Genomic DNA, 17,090 nt, shown 5'->3' on the forward strand with positions numbered 1-17,090 from the left:
GCAATTTAATTGGAAACCAGGGGAGTTTTCTATGAAAAAAGCAAAATACTGCAGATGCTGGAAATCTGAAACAAAAACAAAAATAGCTGGAAAAACTCAGCAGGTCTGACAGCATCTATGGAGAGGAATACAGTTAATGTATCAAGTCCATATGACTCTTCATCAGAAACTTTTCAGTTTTCTATGAAGTTGCCTCAGTTCATGCTGTGGTTTTACAGCTCCCTAATGCTTCTTTGGCCCAGTGAACCACTAGGTCTCTTTCCTTCTGCCTTATGTCAGCTGACCTCAGCCAGATTGGTGACACTGTTATTGCAACTGGTCTTGATCCAGCTAGTGAGTGGGAGGTGAGAAAAGTGATGTGGGTTCCAGCCCTATTAGGATGCTTTGGTGCATGGATGAGATCAGATTTAACAGTGATGCATCTCATGAGCAAACAGGCTGCTGAAATTTACTGTGGAGAGTCAGAAATGGACCAACTTGTGGAAAGCACTCAATGCTTCGGAATCTTATCTAGATTAAGGAGGCAAAGGGGGAAAATTGACCTGAAAGGAAAAAGAGATATATTATCCAAAGTGAAAGTGAATATATAAATTAAAGTTTAGAAAAAGACTTACATTTATATAGCACTATGAGGATGTCCCAAAGTGTTTTAGAGTTAATTATTTTTGAGTACTGTTGCAGCATAAGAAACAGTGCAGGCAATTTCTACACAGCATGCTCCCACAAATAGCAAAGTTGATAATGACCAGATAATCAGTGATGTTAATTGAGGGATAAACATTGGCCAGGATACCAGGGGCAACTCCAGTGTTTAGTCTTCAATATAGTGTCATTGAATCCGCACCTCTGACAGTGTAGCACTTCCTGTCGCTCCAGATTGTTTGTGCTCAAGCCACTGGAGGGGGATTCATCACTTTTCAGGATGGGAGGGCGCGACCTGTGGAGGCACGGCTGACAAGAGCTCAAGGAATTCATCCACAATTAACTGACTTTTGGGGAGAGGGGAAATCCAAGCTTCGACATTTCTTGTTTTGTCCCCGTTTTCGTTGGCAGCTGCCAAAGCAAAAAAATCCCGCCATAAATCCAAAAGGGGATTTCTTCCACTCAAGTGGTCAGACGACAGAGTTGAATTGTGAATCTCACAAGCCTGGTCTCCCCTTCCCCCTTGACCTTATGTTCCTTTTCATGCCTCCTCTCCACCCCTTTCTCCCTGTGTCCACCCTCCAACAGACCGCCCTCACCTGGAGCGGTACGGGTGCTGCTAGAGGAGGCGGAGAAAGCAGAAGGTGATTAGCATGGAGCTGAGTGAGACACACCCCGCTCGAGGCTGGAACTGACACACACACACAGGCAGGCTTCACTGGCTTTAGGGTGAAACAGGGAGGAAGGAGAGCAACAGCAGGCGGCAGTGACACCAGAGCCCGCTTCCCAGCCATTGTCCTCTTCTTATTGTGGCAGCGCTGTGTCTACAAAGGGGATAAGGAAAAGTGCTCGGGTTTACAACGCAACCTCAAGGCGAAGGTAACGTGGCTCTCTCTCTGCCTCGCTATTCCAAACTTTAAAATGTAGCGGGGTTTTTTTTTGAATCTCTTCACGGATAGAATGGAATGGCGAGACCACATGTTTAAAATTAACATTTCAACGGAGAAAAGTCAACTTTAACCCACGTTAATGTATCCACTGAGATAAAGGAGCTGGTTAGTTAGTCAGCGTCAGTTGCTTAGATGCTCCAATCTGTTTATTAAATAAAACGGCCCCCTTGAACCAAACAAAGAAAAAGAGCAGCAATCTGATTTATCCTGTGTGTGTGTATAGTTTGCGGGTTCTCTCTCTCTCGCTGTGTTCTTGTGGTGCTGAAGAGTTTGTTGGTGTTACAGAGAGTGGAAAGATTTTTCTGTTGCTGCTTCATGCAGTGTTGAATGAAACGAACGGGTGGACAGTGCGATGTCAGGTCACTCCCAGTAACTGCTGTAATAATGCTCAAAGGACAATAAGCGTTTAGTTTTAAACCGTCCGTTAATATTGTTGCTCTTAAAACCATGGGGTATTAGATGAAAGTGAAACGGTTAAAAGTGTGTTCGTGCCGCTACAATTATGTGATTCAGATGTGATTGAAACCAGATGAGTTTTTTCCTCTGGTTCCCTCCCCCCCCACCCCCGGCCCCATCTCCCCTACTCTCCCCACCCCCTCCCCCCTCTCTCCCTCCCTCTCCTCCTCCCTCTCCTCCCTCCTCTCTCTCCCTCTCTCTCTCTCTCTCCCCCTCTCCCTCTCTCTCTCTTTCCCCCCTCCCCCCTCTCTCTCTCTTTCCCCCCTCCCCCCTCTCTCTCTTTCCCCCCTCCCCCCTCTCTCTCTTTCCCCCCTCCCCCCTCTCTCTCTTTCCCCCCTCCCCCCTCTCTCTCTTTCCCCCCTCCCCCCTCTCTCTCTTTCCCCCCTCCCCCTCTCTCTCTTTCCCCCCCTCCCCCTCTCTCTCTTTCCCCCCTCCCCCCTCTCTCTCTTTCCCCCCCTCCCCCCTCTCTCTCTCTTTCCCCTCCTCCCCCCTCTCTCTCTCTTTCCCCCCCTCCCCCCTCTCTCTCTCTTTCCCCTCCTCCCCCCCTCTCTCTCTCTTTCCCCTCCTCTCTCTCCCCTCCTCCCCCCCCTCTCTCTCTTTCCCCTCCTCCCCCCCTCTCTCTCTCTTTCCCCCCCTCCCCCCTCTCTCTCTCTTCCCCCCCTCCCCCCTCTCTCTCTCTTCCCCCCCTCCCCCCTCTCTCTCTCTTCCCCCCCTCCCCCCTCTCTCTCTCTTCCCCCCTCCCCCCTCTCTCTCTCTTTCCCCCCCTCCCCCTCTCTCTTTCCCCCCCCTCTCTCTTTCCCCCCCCTCTCTCTTTCCCCCCCCTCTCTCTTTCCCCCCCCTCTCTCTTTCCCCCCCCTCTCTCTTTCCCCCCCTCTCTCTTCCCCCCCCTCTCTCTTCCCCCCCCTCTCTCTTTCCCCCCCCTCTCTCTTTCCCCCCCCTCTCTCTTTCCCCCCCCCTCTCTCTTTCCCCCCCCTCTCTCTTTCCCCCCCCTCTCTCTTTCCCCCCCCTCTCTCTTTCCCCCCCCTCTCTCTTTCCCCCCCCTCTCTCTTTCCCCCCCCTCTCTCTTTCCCCCCCCTCTCTCTTTCCCCCCCCTCTCTCTTTCCCCCCCCTCTCTCTTTCCCCCCCCCTCTCTCTTTCCCCCCCCTCTCTCTTTCCCCCCCCTCTCTCTTTCCCCCCCCTCTCTCTTTCCCCCCCCTCTCTCTTTCCCCCCCCTCTCTCTTCCCCCCCCCTCTCTCTTTCCCCCCCCCTCTCTCTTTCCCCCCCCTCTCTCTTTCCCCCCCTCTCTCTTTCCCCCCCCTCTCTCTTTCCCCCCCCCTCTCTCTTTCCCCCCCCCTCTCTCTTTCCCCCCCCTCTCTCTTTCCCCCCCCTCTCTCTTTCCCCCCCCTCTCTCTTTCCCCCCCCTCTCTCTTTCCCCCCTCCCCCCCTCTCTCTTTCCCCCCTCCCCCCTCTCTCTCTTTCCCCCCTCCCCCCTCTCTCTCTTTCCCCCCTCCCCCCTCTCTCTCTTTCCCCCCCTCCCCCCTCCCTCTTTCCCCTCCCTCTCTCTCTCTCCCCTCTCTCTCTCTCCCCTCTCTCTCTCCCCTCTCTCTCTCTCCCCTCTCTCTCTCTCTCCCCCCCTCTCTCTCCCCCCTCTCTCTCTATCTCCCCCATCTTCCAGTAAAGGTCAGAGAGATATTAACCTCTGCACACCATGTGCTGTTAGCTGTAGAACAGTCCAGGCCAATGATGGACAATACTGAATACACAAACACAAATTTTTGAAAATTTGTGTTTAATGACAGTGTGGGTTCCATGAAAATTGCCATTCCCTGTGTCTGTTGAATCAGCAGAATGTTTTGCCAAATCCGTTTAAAAAGACGGTTGTAATCCAGATAGCTAAGTAACGAAGGATAGAACTGGAGCCAATCTTTACACACTTTTACAGTATAAGCAATTAGAGTGAGAAGCAAGCATCTTGATAAAAATGGCATGGGGACAGAGGCATTCTCTCCTCTACCAATGTCACAAAAACAGGTCAATTATCACATTATTGTTTGTTGAAGCAATTTGGTTGTTGTGTTTAAATAGCCAAGTGGTTATGGTACTGGGTTTGTAACCCCAAGATCAAGAGTTCAAATCTCTCAATGGCAAACTATGAAACAATGTAACTTCATCTGAAACAGATGGAAACGTGTTTGTACTCGAAAGAGTTACATTAAAACATGATTGGCTGCAAGATATTATGGGACATCCTGTTGTATTGAAAGGCATAGTTTTATCACTCCTTCTCATGTCTCCTGGGCAATCAAATGGTTTTTGTGTACATATTGTGACACACAAGGTATCATGTGTGGCTAATTTTTTGCCTCCCTAACTGTGGTTCCTTTTTAAGGTACTCTTTGAATCTCCATCCACCATTCCCAGCTGCTAATAGGATAAAGAGGCAACTTTCTGGCCTAGCCTGCAACAGTGTCCCTTTAAGCTGGCCACAAAGTGTAAGTAGGTCAGCCTAACATTTCCCTCTTTCCTTGTTGGAAAAGTGCCTGGGCTCCACCCTACACCTCTGACAAGAGTATGGCTGAAATTTGAAACTCAGCCTGTGGAGGAGGATGTGTGATCCTGCATTTTACCCCTATGGCACATAACCTTGAAGCCCATGTGCCATGATCGAGACACTTCTACATTACAGGATTGCCTTTCAGTCCTTGACATTTCAAAATCTTTTCAAATGTTAAATACATTGAATTTTTTTAATATTTGTTCTCTCCATCAACTTCTCCTGTTTTAATGGGTAAATTTCTCTCTTTCGCATAAGTTGTTTCCTGGCAACGATTAATGATTCAAGCAACTTATTCCCAGACATCCGCCATAAGTTTACTGTAAGATGTTAGTAGGTGTCCAACAGTAGTCTGGGTGACTCACCAGTGAGCCTTTCCTTGGCTCTGGAGAAACAGCTGGTGTGCATTTGTCACTTCTCCCTAAAGTCATTGCTGAGATTCAGAGCTTGTTATGTAGGAAATTAGAACACAAATCCATATCCTACCATGTTGTGTCACAGCACGTTGGAGCATTAATGAGATGCATTTGAGGTTTGAGCCCTGGAATATATTTAATCATCTCCTGAATTACAGTTCTTTAACTTCATGGAAGTTTACTTATTCTAAAAACATAAAAACTGCGGATGCTGGAAATCCAAAACAAAAACAGAGTTACCTGGAAAAACTCAGCAGGTCTGGCAGCATCGGCGGAGAAGAAAAGAGTTGACGTTTCGAGTCCTCATGACCCTTCGACAGAACTTGAGTTCTGTCGAAGGGTCATGAGGACTCGAAACGTCAACTCTTTTCTTCTCCGCCGATGCTGCCAGACCTGCTGAGTTTTTCCAGGTAATTCTGTTTTTGTTTTACTTATTCTAACATGTCTTTGAAAAATCATTAAGGAAATGCCTAACCTTTATTTTCCATTTTAAAAGCCATTTAGTTAATCTTGCTCTTCTATGTTTATTTTTCATCAACATGTGTTACAAGTATTTTATCAACATTGTTCTTTGTCTAATGCTTTCCTGTATAGTCAAACAATCTCAGTATAGATGTACTACATTAATGGAAATTCCACTGAGAAAATTGTGTAGTTACTGCTGAGTGGGAACGGTCACCTGATTATAAATGGCAGTCTCACTAAGTAACCTTGGCAGGATTTAAAAAATTCTTAAAGCTCCAGCGTATTTTACTCCTGCTGGGGTAGTGGGGAAGAAAGCAGAGTCTCTTTGTCATCAAGTTGGCTCCAAGGCATGACTTGGCAATGGGAGATTGGAACTGAGTTAATAAAAAACCAAGATAGGGCACTAGTCGATCAGTTTGACTCATTGTTGGTACTGTGAGGGGTAGACTTTTGCTGTTGGGATTCTTTCTGCTTGACTTCATGTAATCTTTACAGTCAATGAACTGCCTGATGTTAGCTGGTTAAACTCCAGCAGCAGCAAAGTGGATGGACCAAGCACACATTACATAGCCAGAAAATGAAAACTCTCGTTATGTGGACATTTCAGTAGCTTTGTTTGGAGACAGATAAGCATGAGGTTGGATTTCCTCATGATGAGATCAAACTAAATAGTCAATCTACCTGGTCTTTTGAACAATAATAATGTGGCTTTCTAAGTGAAACTTAAATATACATTCACCCTCCATGCAGAGGGAGTTGTAATACAGCACAATTCAAGACACACTACTCCAGAGAAGTAAACATCCATTTTTAGTCATAATGAAATGATTAGGCAACCAGTGCAATCATGATCAGGCAGCCTTGCTGTACCTTGTATCCATAAACACTTTTTTATTGGAAATGTTTTTTATGGGGTGCTTCTGATGAGTGGGAGCATGGTTTCATCGTGAAATGGATTCACTGTTCCATCATACCAGTAATTGAACGGTGCTTAACATAGTTTTTGCAGTCTTATGGATAAGTGTTAATGTTAAACTCTGTACAGTTTAAATGGTCTATTGATGCATATAAAATGTTACTGAGCCAGTGTACATGCATTGTTGGTGTTATTGCACACAGGCCCAGTTATATGTATTGCTCAATTTTCCATGTAACCAGCAGCTTATAACAAGATCCTACTGCAGTTAAAGATAACATAAAGGCTCCGCAGATGACTAAACAATAATTAGTGGAACATAATGACTTTCAGTATAGGAGAAAACCTGTGCAGGTAATCATTTCAAATTGAAATGTCTCTAGAGAAAACTCTTTAGTTCCAAATTGCATTGGTTCACCTCCTCTACAAATGCAGATTAAGCATTTGGTTAAGGACCTGATTAGAGATCAGATAAGTATAGGTTGAAATGTTCAGTTGTCATATGGGACACAAACACTCCTGTGATATTTGGTTCGGGGGTGCAGAATGTTTTCTTTGGAGGGTAGCCAGCTAGTGTTGAATAGTAGAGTTGTGTGAGTGTTTGCAGTTTTACTTGATTACATTTGGGAATTAGAGTAGTTATGTAGGACCTTTCCTCTTGAACACTAAACGGGTGGAGTTTATGATTGAGCCTGTACATGATCTGGCTTGATTGATCTTTGCCTATGCTAAGCTTTTGCTGAATCCACCTTATGCATTATTTTAAACTCATGTGTTAGTTAACTTTCTACTGAGAGATAGACACTAAGAGCACTGCAGTGTGTGAGCTCTTCAGTGTCTAAGCAATTGAATAGTAGAGCTAAGTTTTACTTAGTCTGCTAAGTGGTGTACTCCTAATTTCAGTTCTGCCACCATGAGTGGCTAGGTGGTCCACTACCACAAGTGAAAATCTTGTCTCACGGTTGCTGATAATCTTTTTTTTAAAACAGCTGACTTGTGAATGTTGTTGATGAGAGTGAAAGAAAGATCTTGTGTTCTTTCATTTGTGAAATGATGTGAACTATAGGAAAAGGATAGCTTAAATACAAAAAGCAAATGTTATGTAATATTGAAGAAGTTTTATAACCAAAACAGAAAATGGTAGAAATATGTACCAGTTCGATTAGCATCTATAAAGATAAACCACAAGTTAATGTTTTGGGTGTAGGCCACTTCATCAGAACTGGAAACTGAGAAAGTGATTTTTTCAATGGAATTGAGTTAAACAAGATGGATGGGGGAAGTGTTGGAGTTGTCAGGAAAATATAATTTTCGTAATGTTATTGGAATTTATTGTAAGGTAGGAATGTGTTTGTGTGTGTATATAACGGATCTAAAGGCTTTGATGTGTCAGAAGAGAAGTTAGGTTTGAAATGTTAAATAGGTAAAAATGGCTGAAGTTTTAGAATGTGAGGTGTAAAGGGAAAATTTGCATTTTTGGATAAACCAGAGTAATTTGAATTTCAAAAGAGGTGGTGAAATGTTACATTTGGCCAGAAGAAGCCAAGCAGTGTGTTTATTTTTCCCAAAGCTTCAAAATTGGTATTTTGAAAGATTATTATTAGAAAAGTGGGGTTGAAAAGACATATTGGGGCAATGGGATTTATGTTAAAAAGGGAGGAACATTTTTAAAAGAGATGAGGTTATGTGTAAGAGGAAGGCATTCAAATATCTAACAAGTGTGAAAATCCTCCAGTGTCTAAGCGTCAAGTTGCTGTCTGCACGAAGTGAAGAAAACTCACATTGAATTTGACTGTTCGGGGTATCATGTTCTTTTACCTCTTAAAATCTGTTTCACTGTTGCCTTAATGGAGGTGTAACTGGGAGTTAGAATAACTAGGGGAGCTAGGAGTTGTCATAGTAGTAATTTGTAAACCCATGTGCTTACATTTTTTTTTATTAATGTTTAATTTAATTTTGTAAGAAACCTATAAGACTCGGTAGTCATATTACTACTGAATTCAATGCACGCATCTCGAAATAAATACAAATTGTAAAACAGTTGTGGCATTTGTTTCAAATTCCCCTCTGGGATTTGAGCAGTTTAGCCGTTACCATCCACTGTGCCGTCACAGTGGTGGAAAGGAAGAGAAGAGATGCGTCAAATGTCTTAACAGGTTTTTCTAAAAAGCTGGAAAGAGGTGAAATCTGGTAGATGAAGTACGAAGATTATCTCAGTGAATAATTGAAGGCATTAAGAGAACAAATGACTAAGAAAGAAATAAATAAGATGGTGAAAAACCATGGGAGGGAAAGTTGATTATATGAAAGGAAAAAATTGCAAAGCAAGAAATCTGAAGTTAGACAAAGTACTACAAACACAAAGCAGATTTACTAGCAGCCAAAAAGAGAAAGACAGGCAACATTCTGAATGCTCCCCAACCCCTACTGCCAGACTATTTTATCAAAGAGTCTACAACCTCAACACCAACTAGTTTCCAAGTTATCCTTCCAGTATTGATGGAACCTCATTCCCTCTAGAAAGATATAGCTACAGTCTGAGGTGCTAAGTCAGTTTTCAGACCAGATGGTTGCAGGATGCTTAGGAGATGGTTGAGACTTTCTACTACAGTTGTATTGACACTTGTGTGGAATTCTTTGGGAGTCAAACTGCTAGTTTTCCGCCTGGCTTGCCACTTTTGGTGTTCCCTCCTTGACGTGACTATGGCATAAAATGGATTTGTCCAAAGACTGAAAGATAAAAATGGAAATTGGAAGTGTACTGAGGTGGAGAACTGCAGTAAGGTTAAGATCACACTTGTGGACAGAAAGGAAATATTCAACAAAGGAGTTAATGTTGTTCTCCATCTCCTATTGATATCAGAAGTGCACCAAGGGAGGAAGCCACTGACTAGAGCTCTCAGAAATAAGTATGTGAGCAGCACAGTCCATTATTGGTGTTTTCATACTAAACAGGCACATCATTGCTGTGGAATGCTATGAATTTTGTATTTAAATGTCAGAGCTCAGCGCATTCCCTGTTGCTGGGTGTGGAGTGTTTTTGCAACGATGCACAAAATGGTCAGTATTACTTCACATGAAATTAAGCTGTGTCACCACTTCTGAGTTATGGTTTTTATTTAAAATATTGAAATGTATGTGTCACCATTAGTGTTTGAATAATTATATATTTACTTCTGGTTAGAAATTAAATGAATAGGCCTGTGACAATAAAATGTGATTGAACTAGCAAGTGCACAATTATGACAATACAGCTAGTATGGATGTCTATCTTTCACCCTTTCATTCCTCTACTGCAGAATACTTGTGACTGTTATTATTGAGCCAAATGCTAAAATGTATTTATGGCATTAATTTATTACCTGCTACTTCACATATGTTGATTGACAATTGAAGGTGTGTTTTGCACTTAACTGTGTAACATGTGGAGCATTCACCCAACTAGAAAATATCACTGCACTTTGCACTACTTCTAACTACAGGAGGAAGTGAATCTTTAAATTCTTCCAAGAGAATTATTTCCCTAAGAGCTTAATACATCATCTCTACCTTTAATACCCGTATCCAACGGTCAAAATTACATCGTTTTTCCCTCAAGCTCAATATAGGTCTGCCTGGGCTTGCCTGTATGCTTCAAAGACTAACTCGTATGCACTCAGAATAGCCTTTTTTTACTACATCATAATCCACCGCTACCTCTTCTGAAAGTGAAACGTAAACCTCTTGAGCTCTACTTATAACCTAGACTGTAACAGTAATGTCCAGATTTCTTTTGGCCATGTCATTTGCCTCTGAATGCCTCTACATCCCTTTCCTCAAACTTTAGGAGAGCTTGCACAAACTTAAACATCTCACCACTGGGTTTTGGGTTGAAGGTTTTTCATGATTGGAACTTTTCTCAGCATCAGATTTTTTTTAAGATCTAGGTTTTTAAGCCAGTATTCCCTTTCTTGTTCCTTCTCTCTTTCCTCCATTGTTAACTTCTCCTTCTGGAGTTTTGAGTTTTTGCATTTCCATTTATCTTTGAAATGCTCTATTTTTCCTTTTCTGCCCTTTTCCTTTTCCTTTTTCTTAAGTTCCAAATTTTTTTTCATTTTCCATTGCTTAGTCAAGTTCAAGCTTCTTCATTTGTAACTGAAGTCTCACTACCTCCAGCTGTCATTCACCCCCTGGCGAACGTGGTCTTTCTAGTATCCCTTCCAGTTTTAAACGCAGTGCTATTATATTAACTCAGTCTGGTTTCCTTACGTCTTCACGTAGTTCTAACTTCTGCTTATCCGCCAAATCCATTAGCTTACTCTTTGTTAACTTCTGCAAACCAGTCAGAGTTACATTTTTCATCTGCAGAAAAGTCTTAGCAACTTCCAACGCTATTTCGAATTCCAATCCTTATAATAAACCTCAGCAACTCCAATTCCTATGTCCAGTACCACTTTATCTCCACGCAGTTGGTTTATAAGGATTTCCAATCCCAGACCAATTATTATTCTGAGTCCAACCATCCTCTGTACATGTTTCAATATCCCACTTTGTTACGATCCCAGCTGAGGTTACCCCTGCACAAGCCTGATCCGAGAGTGGAACCCAGCTTGATAGATCCTAACTTTTAATTTGTTTATTTGGATATGTGGAGAGTGGCTACTGAACAGAGTCACCAGATCAGCTAATGAACTTTTAACAGTGGAATAAAACATTTATTGAAGAAGAAAAGATGAACTATATTACAATACTCCTTCACCCACAAATATACCTTCACAGATGTATTATCCTTACAAGTCTGCATATAAGTTACAAACGCTCACATAAGTACACAGTCTATGTACACCTATGACAACCTGTGGTCAGACACGCCACACTCCAAAATCAAGTGACAAAAGTCACCTCAACCAGATGCTGTGGATATGATCACACATGCACACTAAATTTGCATACAGGACCTGGGAAATTGCAGCACTGAAGATGAAATTGAAGAAGTGCTCATGGTCTTGATTGTAAAGGCAGGCATGTGCAAAAAGAACTCCTTGCAGGCATTTCTAATACTATGTAACTAATTTTATGAATATGTTTGGTGATTTTTTTTTCTCATAATTGTGTAACTTTTTAATGGCTGGAAATTTTCTCTCAGCTACTCCTGCTGCTTCATTGTAACATTGGCTAATTACGTGGCTCCGACCCCCCATATGGCAATGTATGGTTTTATGTCATAAGTGCCATTTTTAGCTGCATTCATTGACTTAATAAAGAAGGAAAATTGTAGTGCAAATTAGGGTGAAAAAAAGATCATTTCAGCAATACAAATGGTTTATTTTGGGGAAATTCTGGTTCCTGATATTGGGTTATAATAACGTGTTGTTAATTGGAAGCTTTCCTACTTGGCCAGTGATTGATTACAATTACTTCATACTCAGTCCATGGGACATAGTGACCAATCAGCAGAGTTAACTTAACAGATAGTAGTTCTTTGAGCCAATTGTAAATTTTTTGACGTATGGTGCCGTTTGAAGTATGCTGTGTGTTGCTACGGATGCAATGTCTGTGGTTCCAGAGCTGTGTCTATGTTGTCTGCAATTATTCTAAAGGTTGGAACAACGTAATATCATAACCATGTCCAATGTGACCTTTAAAAACATGTGACAATGATGGTTCATGGCATACCTCAATCAGACTATTGGAACCGAAGTAGGTTATTATTTACTATTAACCTGAAGTTAGTTTGAATATAAGCTCTTGATATTTGTGCTGCTGTGGAATATTCAGAATGAGTGATGTCATACATTGTATGTTGTCAGCTTTATTCACACACAATACAACTTCATTCAGCCCTGTGGAGATGGCAAAATCTTTTATAGTTACTCTGCGATAAGGAATGAACATTATTTCTCCAAAAATTATTTCTCTGAATTGTAATATAAAATTTTACCTGCATACATTTGTTAGTTAACCATTGAAGGGTGAAATATATGAAGACATCAGTAACTTTGTTTTACCTTGGGTAAGAAAAAATTTTGACTTGGAATGACAGCCATATTGATGACAATCTCCCTTGCTGTTCTCTGGGCTATGAGCCAGCGTGGTCAAAAGAGTATAAGAAATAGGAGCAGGATTAGGCTCTATGGGCCTTTGAGCCGACTCCACCATTCAGCAAGATTATAGATGATCTCATGCCTTCACTCCACTTTTGCGCCCAAACCCCATATTGCTTAATTCCTGTTTGTTTGAAAAATTAATGTCCATAATGGTGTTAGCCCTCTCAATGACAGAGGAATATAGATTATTAGAAAATAGCTATTGTGGGTATAAGAGTAAATTTTCAAAGTTCTAACTACTTTTCTATTTTATTTCAGGGGAAAAATGATGAAATCAGAAGTGAAAACGTCCCTCCTGGACAACATGATAGGGGTGGGGGACAGTGTGCTTTTAGAACCTCTCACTGAAGACACGTTCTTAGAAAATCTCAAAAATCGCTTTGACCACAGTGAAATATATGTAAGTACCATTAAAGTATATTCAACGTAAAATAACCATTTGAGTATTGCTGACAAAAGAGACATGTTGAAGCTTTTCACCTTGCACTCATCAGGACACTTCGCAAGAAGTGGCAACCTTGTTAAGGTATTCCTGCAAAGTGTCCTGATGAGTGCAAGATGAAAAGCTTCAACATGTATATTTTTTTTCAGCAGCACTCAATGTCTGTACTACCAAACAACCAGCTATTTCTTACGGGTTTCCACATAATGTATGTTTGTTAAACTCTCCTAATGATAGAACAAGTCTTGGGCTGTACTGGAGAATTTGCATTTCAGTATTTGTAATTACTACTTTGGGCTGTGGTTAACTATAACCTTGCTTTGCATTAGAATTGGCATATGAGGTACAAGCTATTCGCAATAGCAACTTAGTTGATAGCAGGCAGCTAAGTCTTGGGAGTCCTTGATTGCTTATTAGTTTTCCATGATGCTAAAGAAGGTGCTTTGTTGCTGTGAAAGATTCCAAATAGCAGAAGAATGACACTGACCCTTCTGTCACTAAATATGTAATTACAAGTTAAAAGCTGTCTGTGTGTATCATATCAAGAAATTGTAGATCTGTAGAACTATAGGAGGTAAATCTGGTTGTTTTCTACTAACCTGAAGGCTAAGGCAATTATTGCAATCTTAGCTTCTGAGCATCAACTCGCAGTTCTCCTTTAACCTTCAGCCAGAAATGCTGAGTTGATGATCCATCTCTGCCTTCTCCAGAGGTCCCCAGCATCACAGATGCCGGTCTTCAGCCAATTCGATTCACCCCACGTGATATCAAGAAATGGCTGAAGGCACTGGATACTGCAAAGGCTATGGGCCCTGACAACGTTCCAGTACTGAAGATTTGTGCTCAAGAACTTGCCGATCCCCTAGCCAAGCTGTTCCAGTACAGCTACAACACTGGCATCTGCACGGCTATGTGGAAAATTGCCCAGGTATGTCATGTATACAGAAAGCAGGACAAATCCAACCCGGCCAATTACCGGCCCATCAGTCTACTCTCCGTCATCAGTAAAGTAATGGAAGGGGTCATCAACAGTGCTATCAAGTGGCACTTGCTTAGCAATAACTTGCTCACTGACGCCCAGTTTGGGTTCTGCAATGGCCATTCAGCTCCTGACCTCATTACGGCCTTGGTTCAAACATGGACAAAAGAGCTGAACTCCTGAGGTGAGGTGAGAGTGACTGTGCTTGACATCAAGGCAGCATTTGAGTGAGTGTGGCATCAGTCCTAGCAAAACTGGATTCAGTGGGAATCAGGGGGAAAACTCTCTGCTGGTTGGAGTCATACCTAGCACAAAGGATGATGGTCATGGTTGTTGGTCAGTCATATCAGCTCCAGGGCATCATTGCAGGAGTTCCTCAGGATGGTGTCCTAGGCCCAATCATCTTCAGCTGTTTCATCAATGACCTTCCTTCCATCATAAGGTCAGAAGTGGGGATATTCACTGATGATTGCACAATGTTCAGCACCATTGATGACTCCTGAGATACTGAAACAGTCCACGTCCAAATGCAGAAGACCTGTACAGTATTCAGGCTTGGGCTGACAAGTGGCAATTAACATTTGCACCACACAAGTGTCAGGCAATGACCATCTCCAACAAGAGAGAATCCAACCATCGCCCCTTGATGTTCAATGGCATTGCCATCAATGAATCCCTGACTATCAACATCCTGGGGTTACCAGTGACCAGAAACTGAACTGGATAGCCTTATAATTACTGTGGCTACAAGAGCAGGTCAGAGACTAGGAATCCTGTGAGTAACTCACCTCCTGACTCCCCAAAGCCTGTCCACCATCTACAAGGCACAAGTCAGGAGTGTGATGGAATACTCCCAACTTGCCTAGTTGAGTGCAGCTCCTACAACATTGAGGAAGCTGGACACCATGCAGGCCAAAGCAGCCTGCTTGATTGGCACCACAGCCACAAACATCCACACCCATCACCACTGATGCACAGTACCAGCAGTGAATACCATCTACAAAATGCACTGCAGGAATTTACCAAGGCTCCTTAGACAGCACCTCAATCAATAAAATCCCTTTGACAGATGTGTAAAGAACCCTTACAGAGCTGAATCAATTATTGAGGTTTAGAACTCAGCCGAGCATTCATAATGAGATTTCATTGCACCATTATGTCAATAAAGGCTCTAGAGCTGAATACATTGAAGCCGGCCAAACAGATGGCCTTATGTTGGACTGATTCAGAGGCAGAACAGATGGCTGGCTTCTGTTCAGTCTGATTCACAAGTTTCAATTTATTCAGCTCTAGCACATTTTTTATACAGCTGTGAGATGGTTCCAAAATCCACAACAGGTTTGCCCCAATGTTCATCACTCCTTTCAGGTGCCATGAACCCATTTTCTAACAAAACAGGCTTGATCCAATGGAAATAACAGGGCTATAAAATTCTCACCCAGGCAATGGAATAGGCAAGGATAGGATTGCTGTGTGCAGGCCTGTTACCTGCACCCTTATGCTGGGACCATATAACTCCCACATGGGGGGAGTGGGGGCAGAAATCCCGTAATTGGGTCCCGTCTGCCATTTTCAAATTCCTCTCCTCCATTCTGACATGGATGGAAGCATGAAAACCCAGGCCATAGATAGCTTAAACAGATAGTAATTATGTAAATAGATTCTGGAGCTATATATGTGTTCTTACTTTTCAAGGGGGAAATCATTTTGATTTGCAACCTTGATTTAAAAAAATTCATCTTCCTCTTGACCCCAAGGATGTCTAAGGATTATCATGGAATTAAAACAATAGACCTGTTCTCCACCCCATTCCATAAGTAGGTTAAAAATGAGACTCAAAAGTATTTTGAAGACTTGAGTGTTTCTTATAGCCTGTTTTTAACATTGAGATACTTGTCATAATTAGCACCAGTGCGGTCTTTGATAATGGAATTCTTGTTTTACACAGTATTCCCACTTTTTACCTCCTTAAATATTTTTCAAAATGGTTAAGAGCACATTACTTAGAAAGATGTAAGGGGCAGATTTAAGATCTAGGCCTACTGGATGCTACAGCCAGATCCCTCCAGCCAAATATGATGCCCAGGTCAGGGACAGCAATGCAAATATGAGTGTAGTATATTGTGGTATGGTGTGCTTTGATATTAATGCTATATGTAAGTATTCTAAGGCCCTACATTTTCATGCATTTTAACTACGTTTGTGTTTCAATGGGACCTAATTCCTATAAGGAAGGGAGAGAGTAAATGCCAGGATCCAGTAAGTTTTTTTCTGTTCGTTCATGGGATGTGGCTGTCACTGGATAGGGTAGCATTTATTACTCATCCCTAATTGTCTTTGAGAAGGTGGTGGTGAGTTTCCTTCTTGAACCACTGCAGTCTATGTGGTGTAGGTACACCCATAGTGCTGTAAGGAAGGGAGTTCCAGGATTTTGACCTAATGACAGTGAAAGAACAGCGATTATAGTTCCAAGCCAGGGTGGTGAGTGGCTTGGAGGGAAACTTCCAGGTGCTGGTGTTCTATTTGTCTGCTGCCCTTGTTGTTGTAGATGGTAGCGGTGGTGGGTATGGAAGGTGCCACCTAAGGAGCCTTGGTGAGTTCCTGCAGTGCATCTTGTACACACTGCTGCCACTGTGAATGTTTGTGGATGGGGTGCCAATCAAGCGAGCTGCTTTGCCCTGGATGATGTCAAGCTGCTTGAGTGTTTTTGGAACTGCATCATCCAGGAAAGTGGAGAGTATTCCATCACATTCCTGACTTGTGCCTTGTAGATAGTGGATAGGCTTTGTGAGTCAGGGGCCTAGTTACTTGCTGCAGGATTCCTAGCCTCTGACCTAATCTTGTAGCCACAGTTTTTATATGGCTAGTCCAGTTCAGCTTCTGGTCAATGTAAACCCCAGGAGGTTGATAGTGGGGGATTTAGCGATGATAATGCTATTGAATGTCAAGGGGAAATGGTTAGATTCTCTATCGTTTGAGATGTTCATTGCCTGGCACTCGTGTGGCACGAATGTTACTTGACACTTGTCAGCCCAAGCCTGAATATTGTCCAGGTCTTGTTGCATTTGGTCATGGACTGCTTCTTAATCCAGCTTTGTGCATTAGTAATTATCCTTTCATTGTGCTAACCTTGATTGCTTTTGTAATGCATCAAACCAGCATTCTTCAATTCTGAAGCTGCACTGATAAATATACTTTTCATGTT

General features: G+C 42.5%; 1 protein-coding gene across 2 annotated transcripts in view; it reads left to right on the plus strand.

Moving 5' to 3' along the window:
* Nucleotides 1-1,228: 1,228 nt before the first annotated feature.
* myo1b (myosin IB) overlaps nucleotides 1,229-17,090 on the plus strand; it is a 290,431-nt gene continuing 274,569 nt past the window's right edge. For both annotated transcript variants that reach the window (XM_041200715.1, XM_041200716.1), the window contains exons 1-2: nucleotides 1,229-1,521; nucleotides 12,723-12,864. In XM_041200715.1, the coding sequence (XP_041056649.1) occupies nucleotides 12,730-12,864 (135 nt within the window). In that variant the 5' untranslated portion in view covers nucleotides 1,229-1,521; nucleotides 12,723-12,729. The remainder of the gene's footprint in view (nucleotides 1,522-12,722; nucleotides 12,865-17,090) is intronic.

The sequence above is a fragment of the Carcharodon carcharias genome, chromosome 12 (assembly GCF_017639515.1).
Source record: "Carcharodon carcharias isolate sCarCar2 chromosome 12, sCarCar2.pri, whole genome shotgun sequence".
Lineage (NCBI taxonomy): Eukaryota > Metazoa > Chordata > Chondrichthyes > Lamniformes > Lamnidae > Carcharodon > Carcharodon carcharias.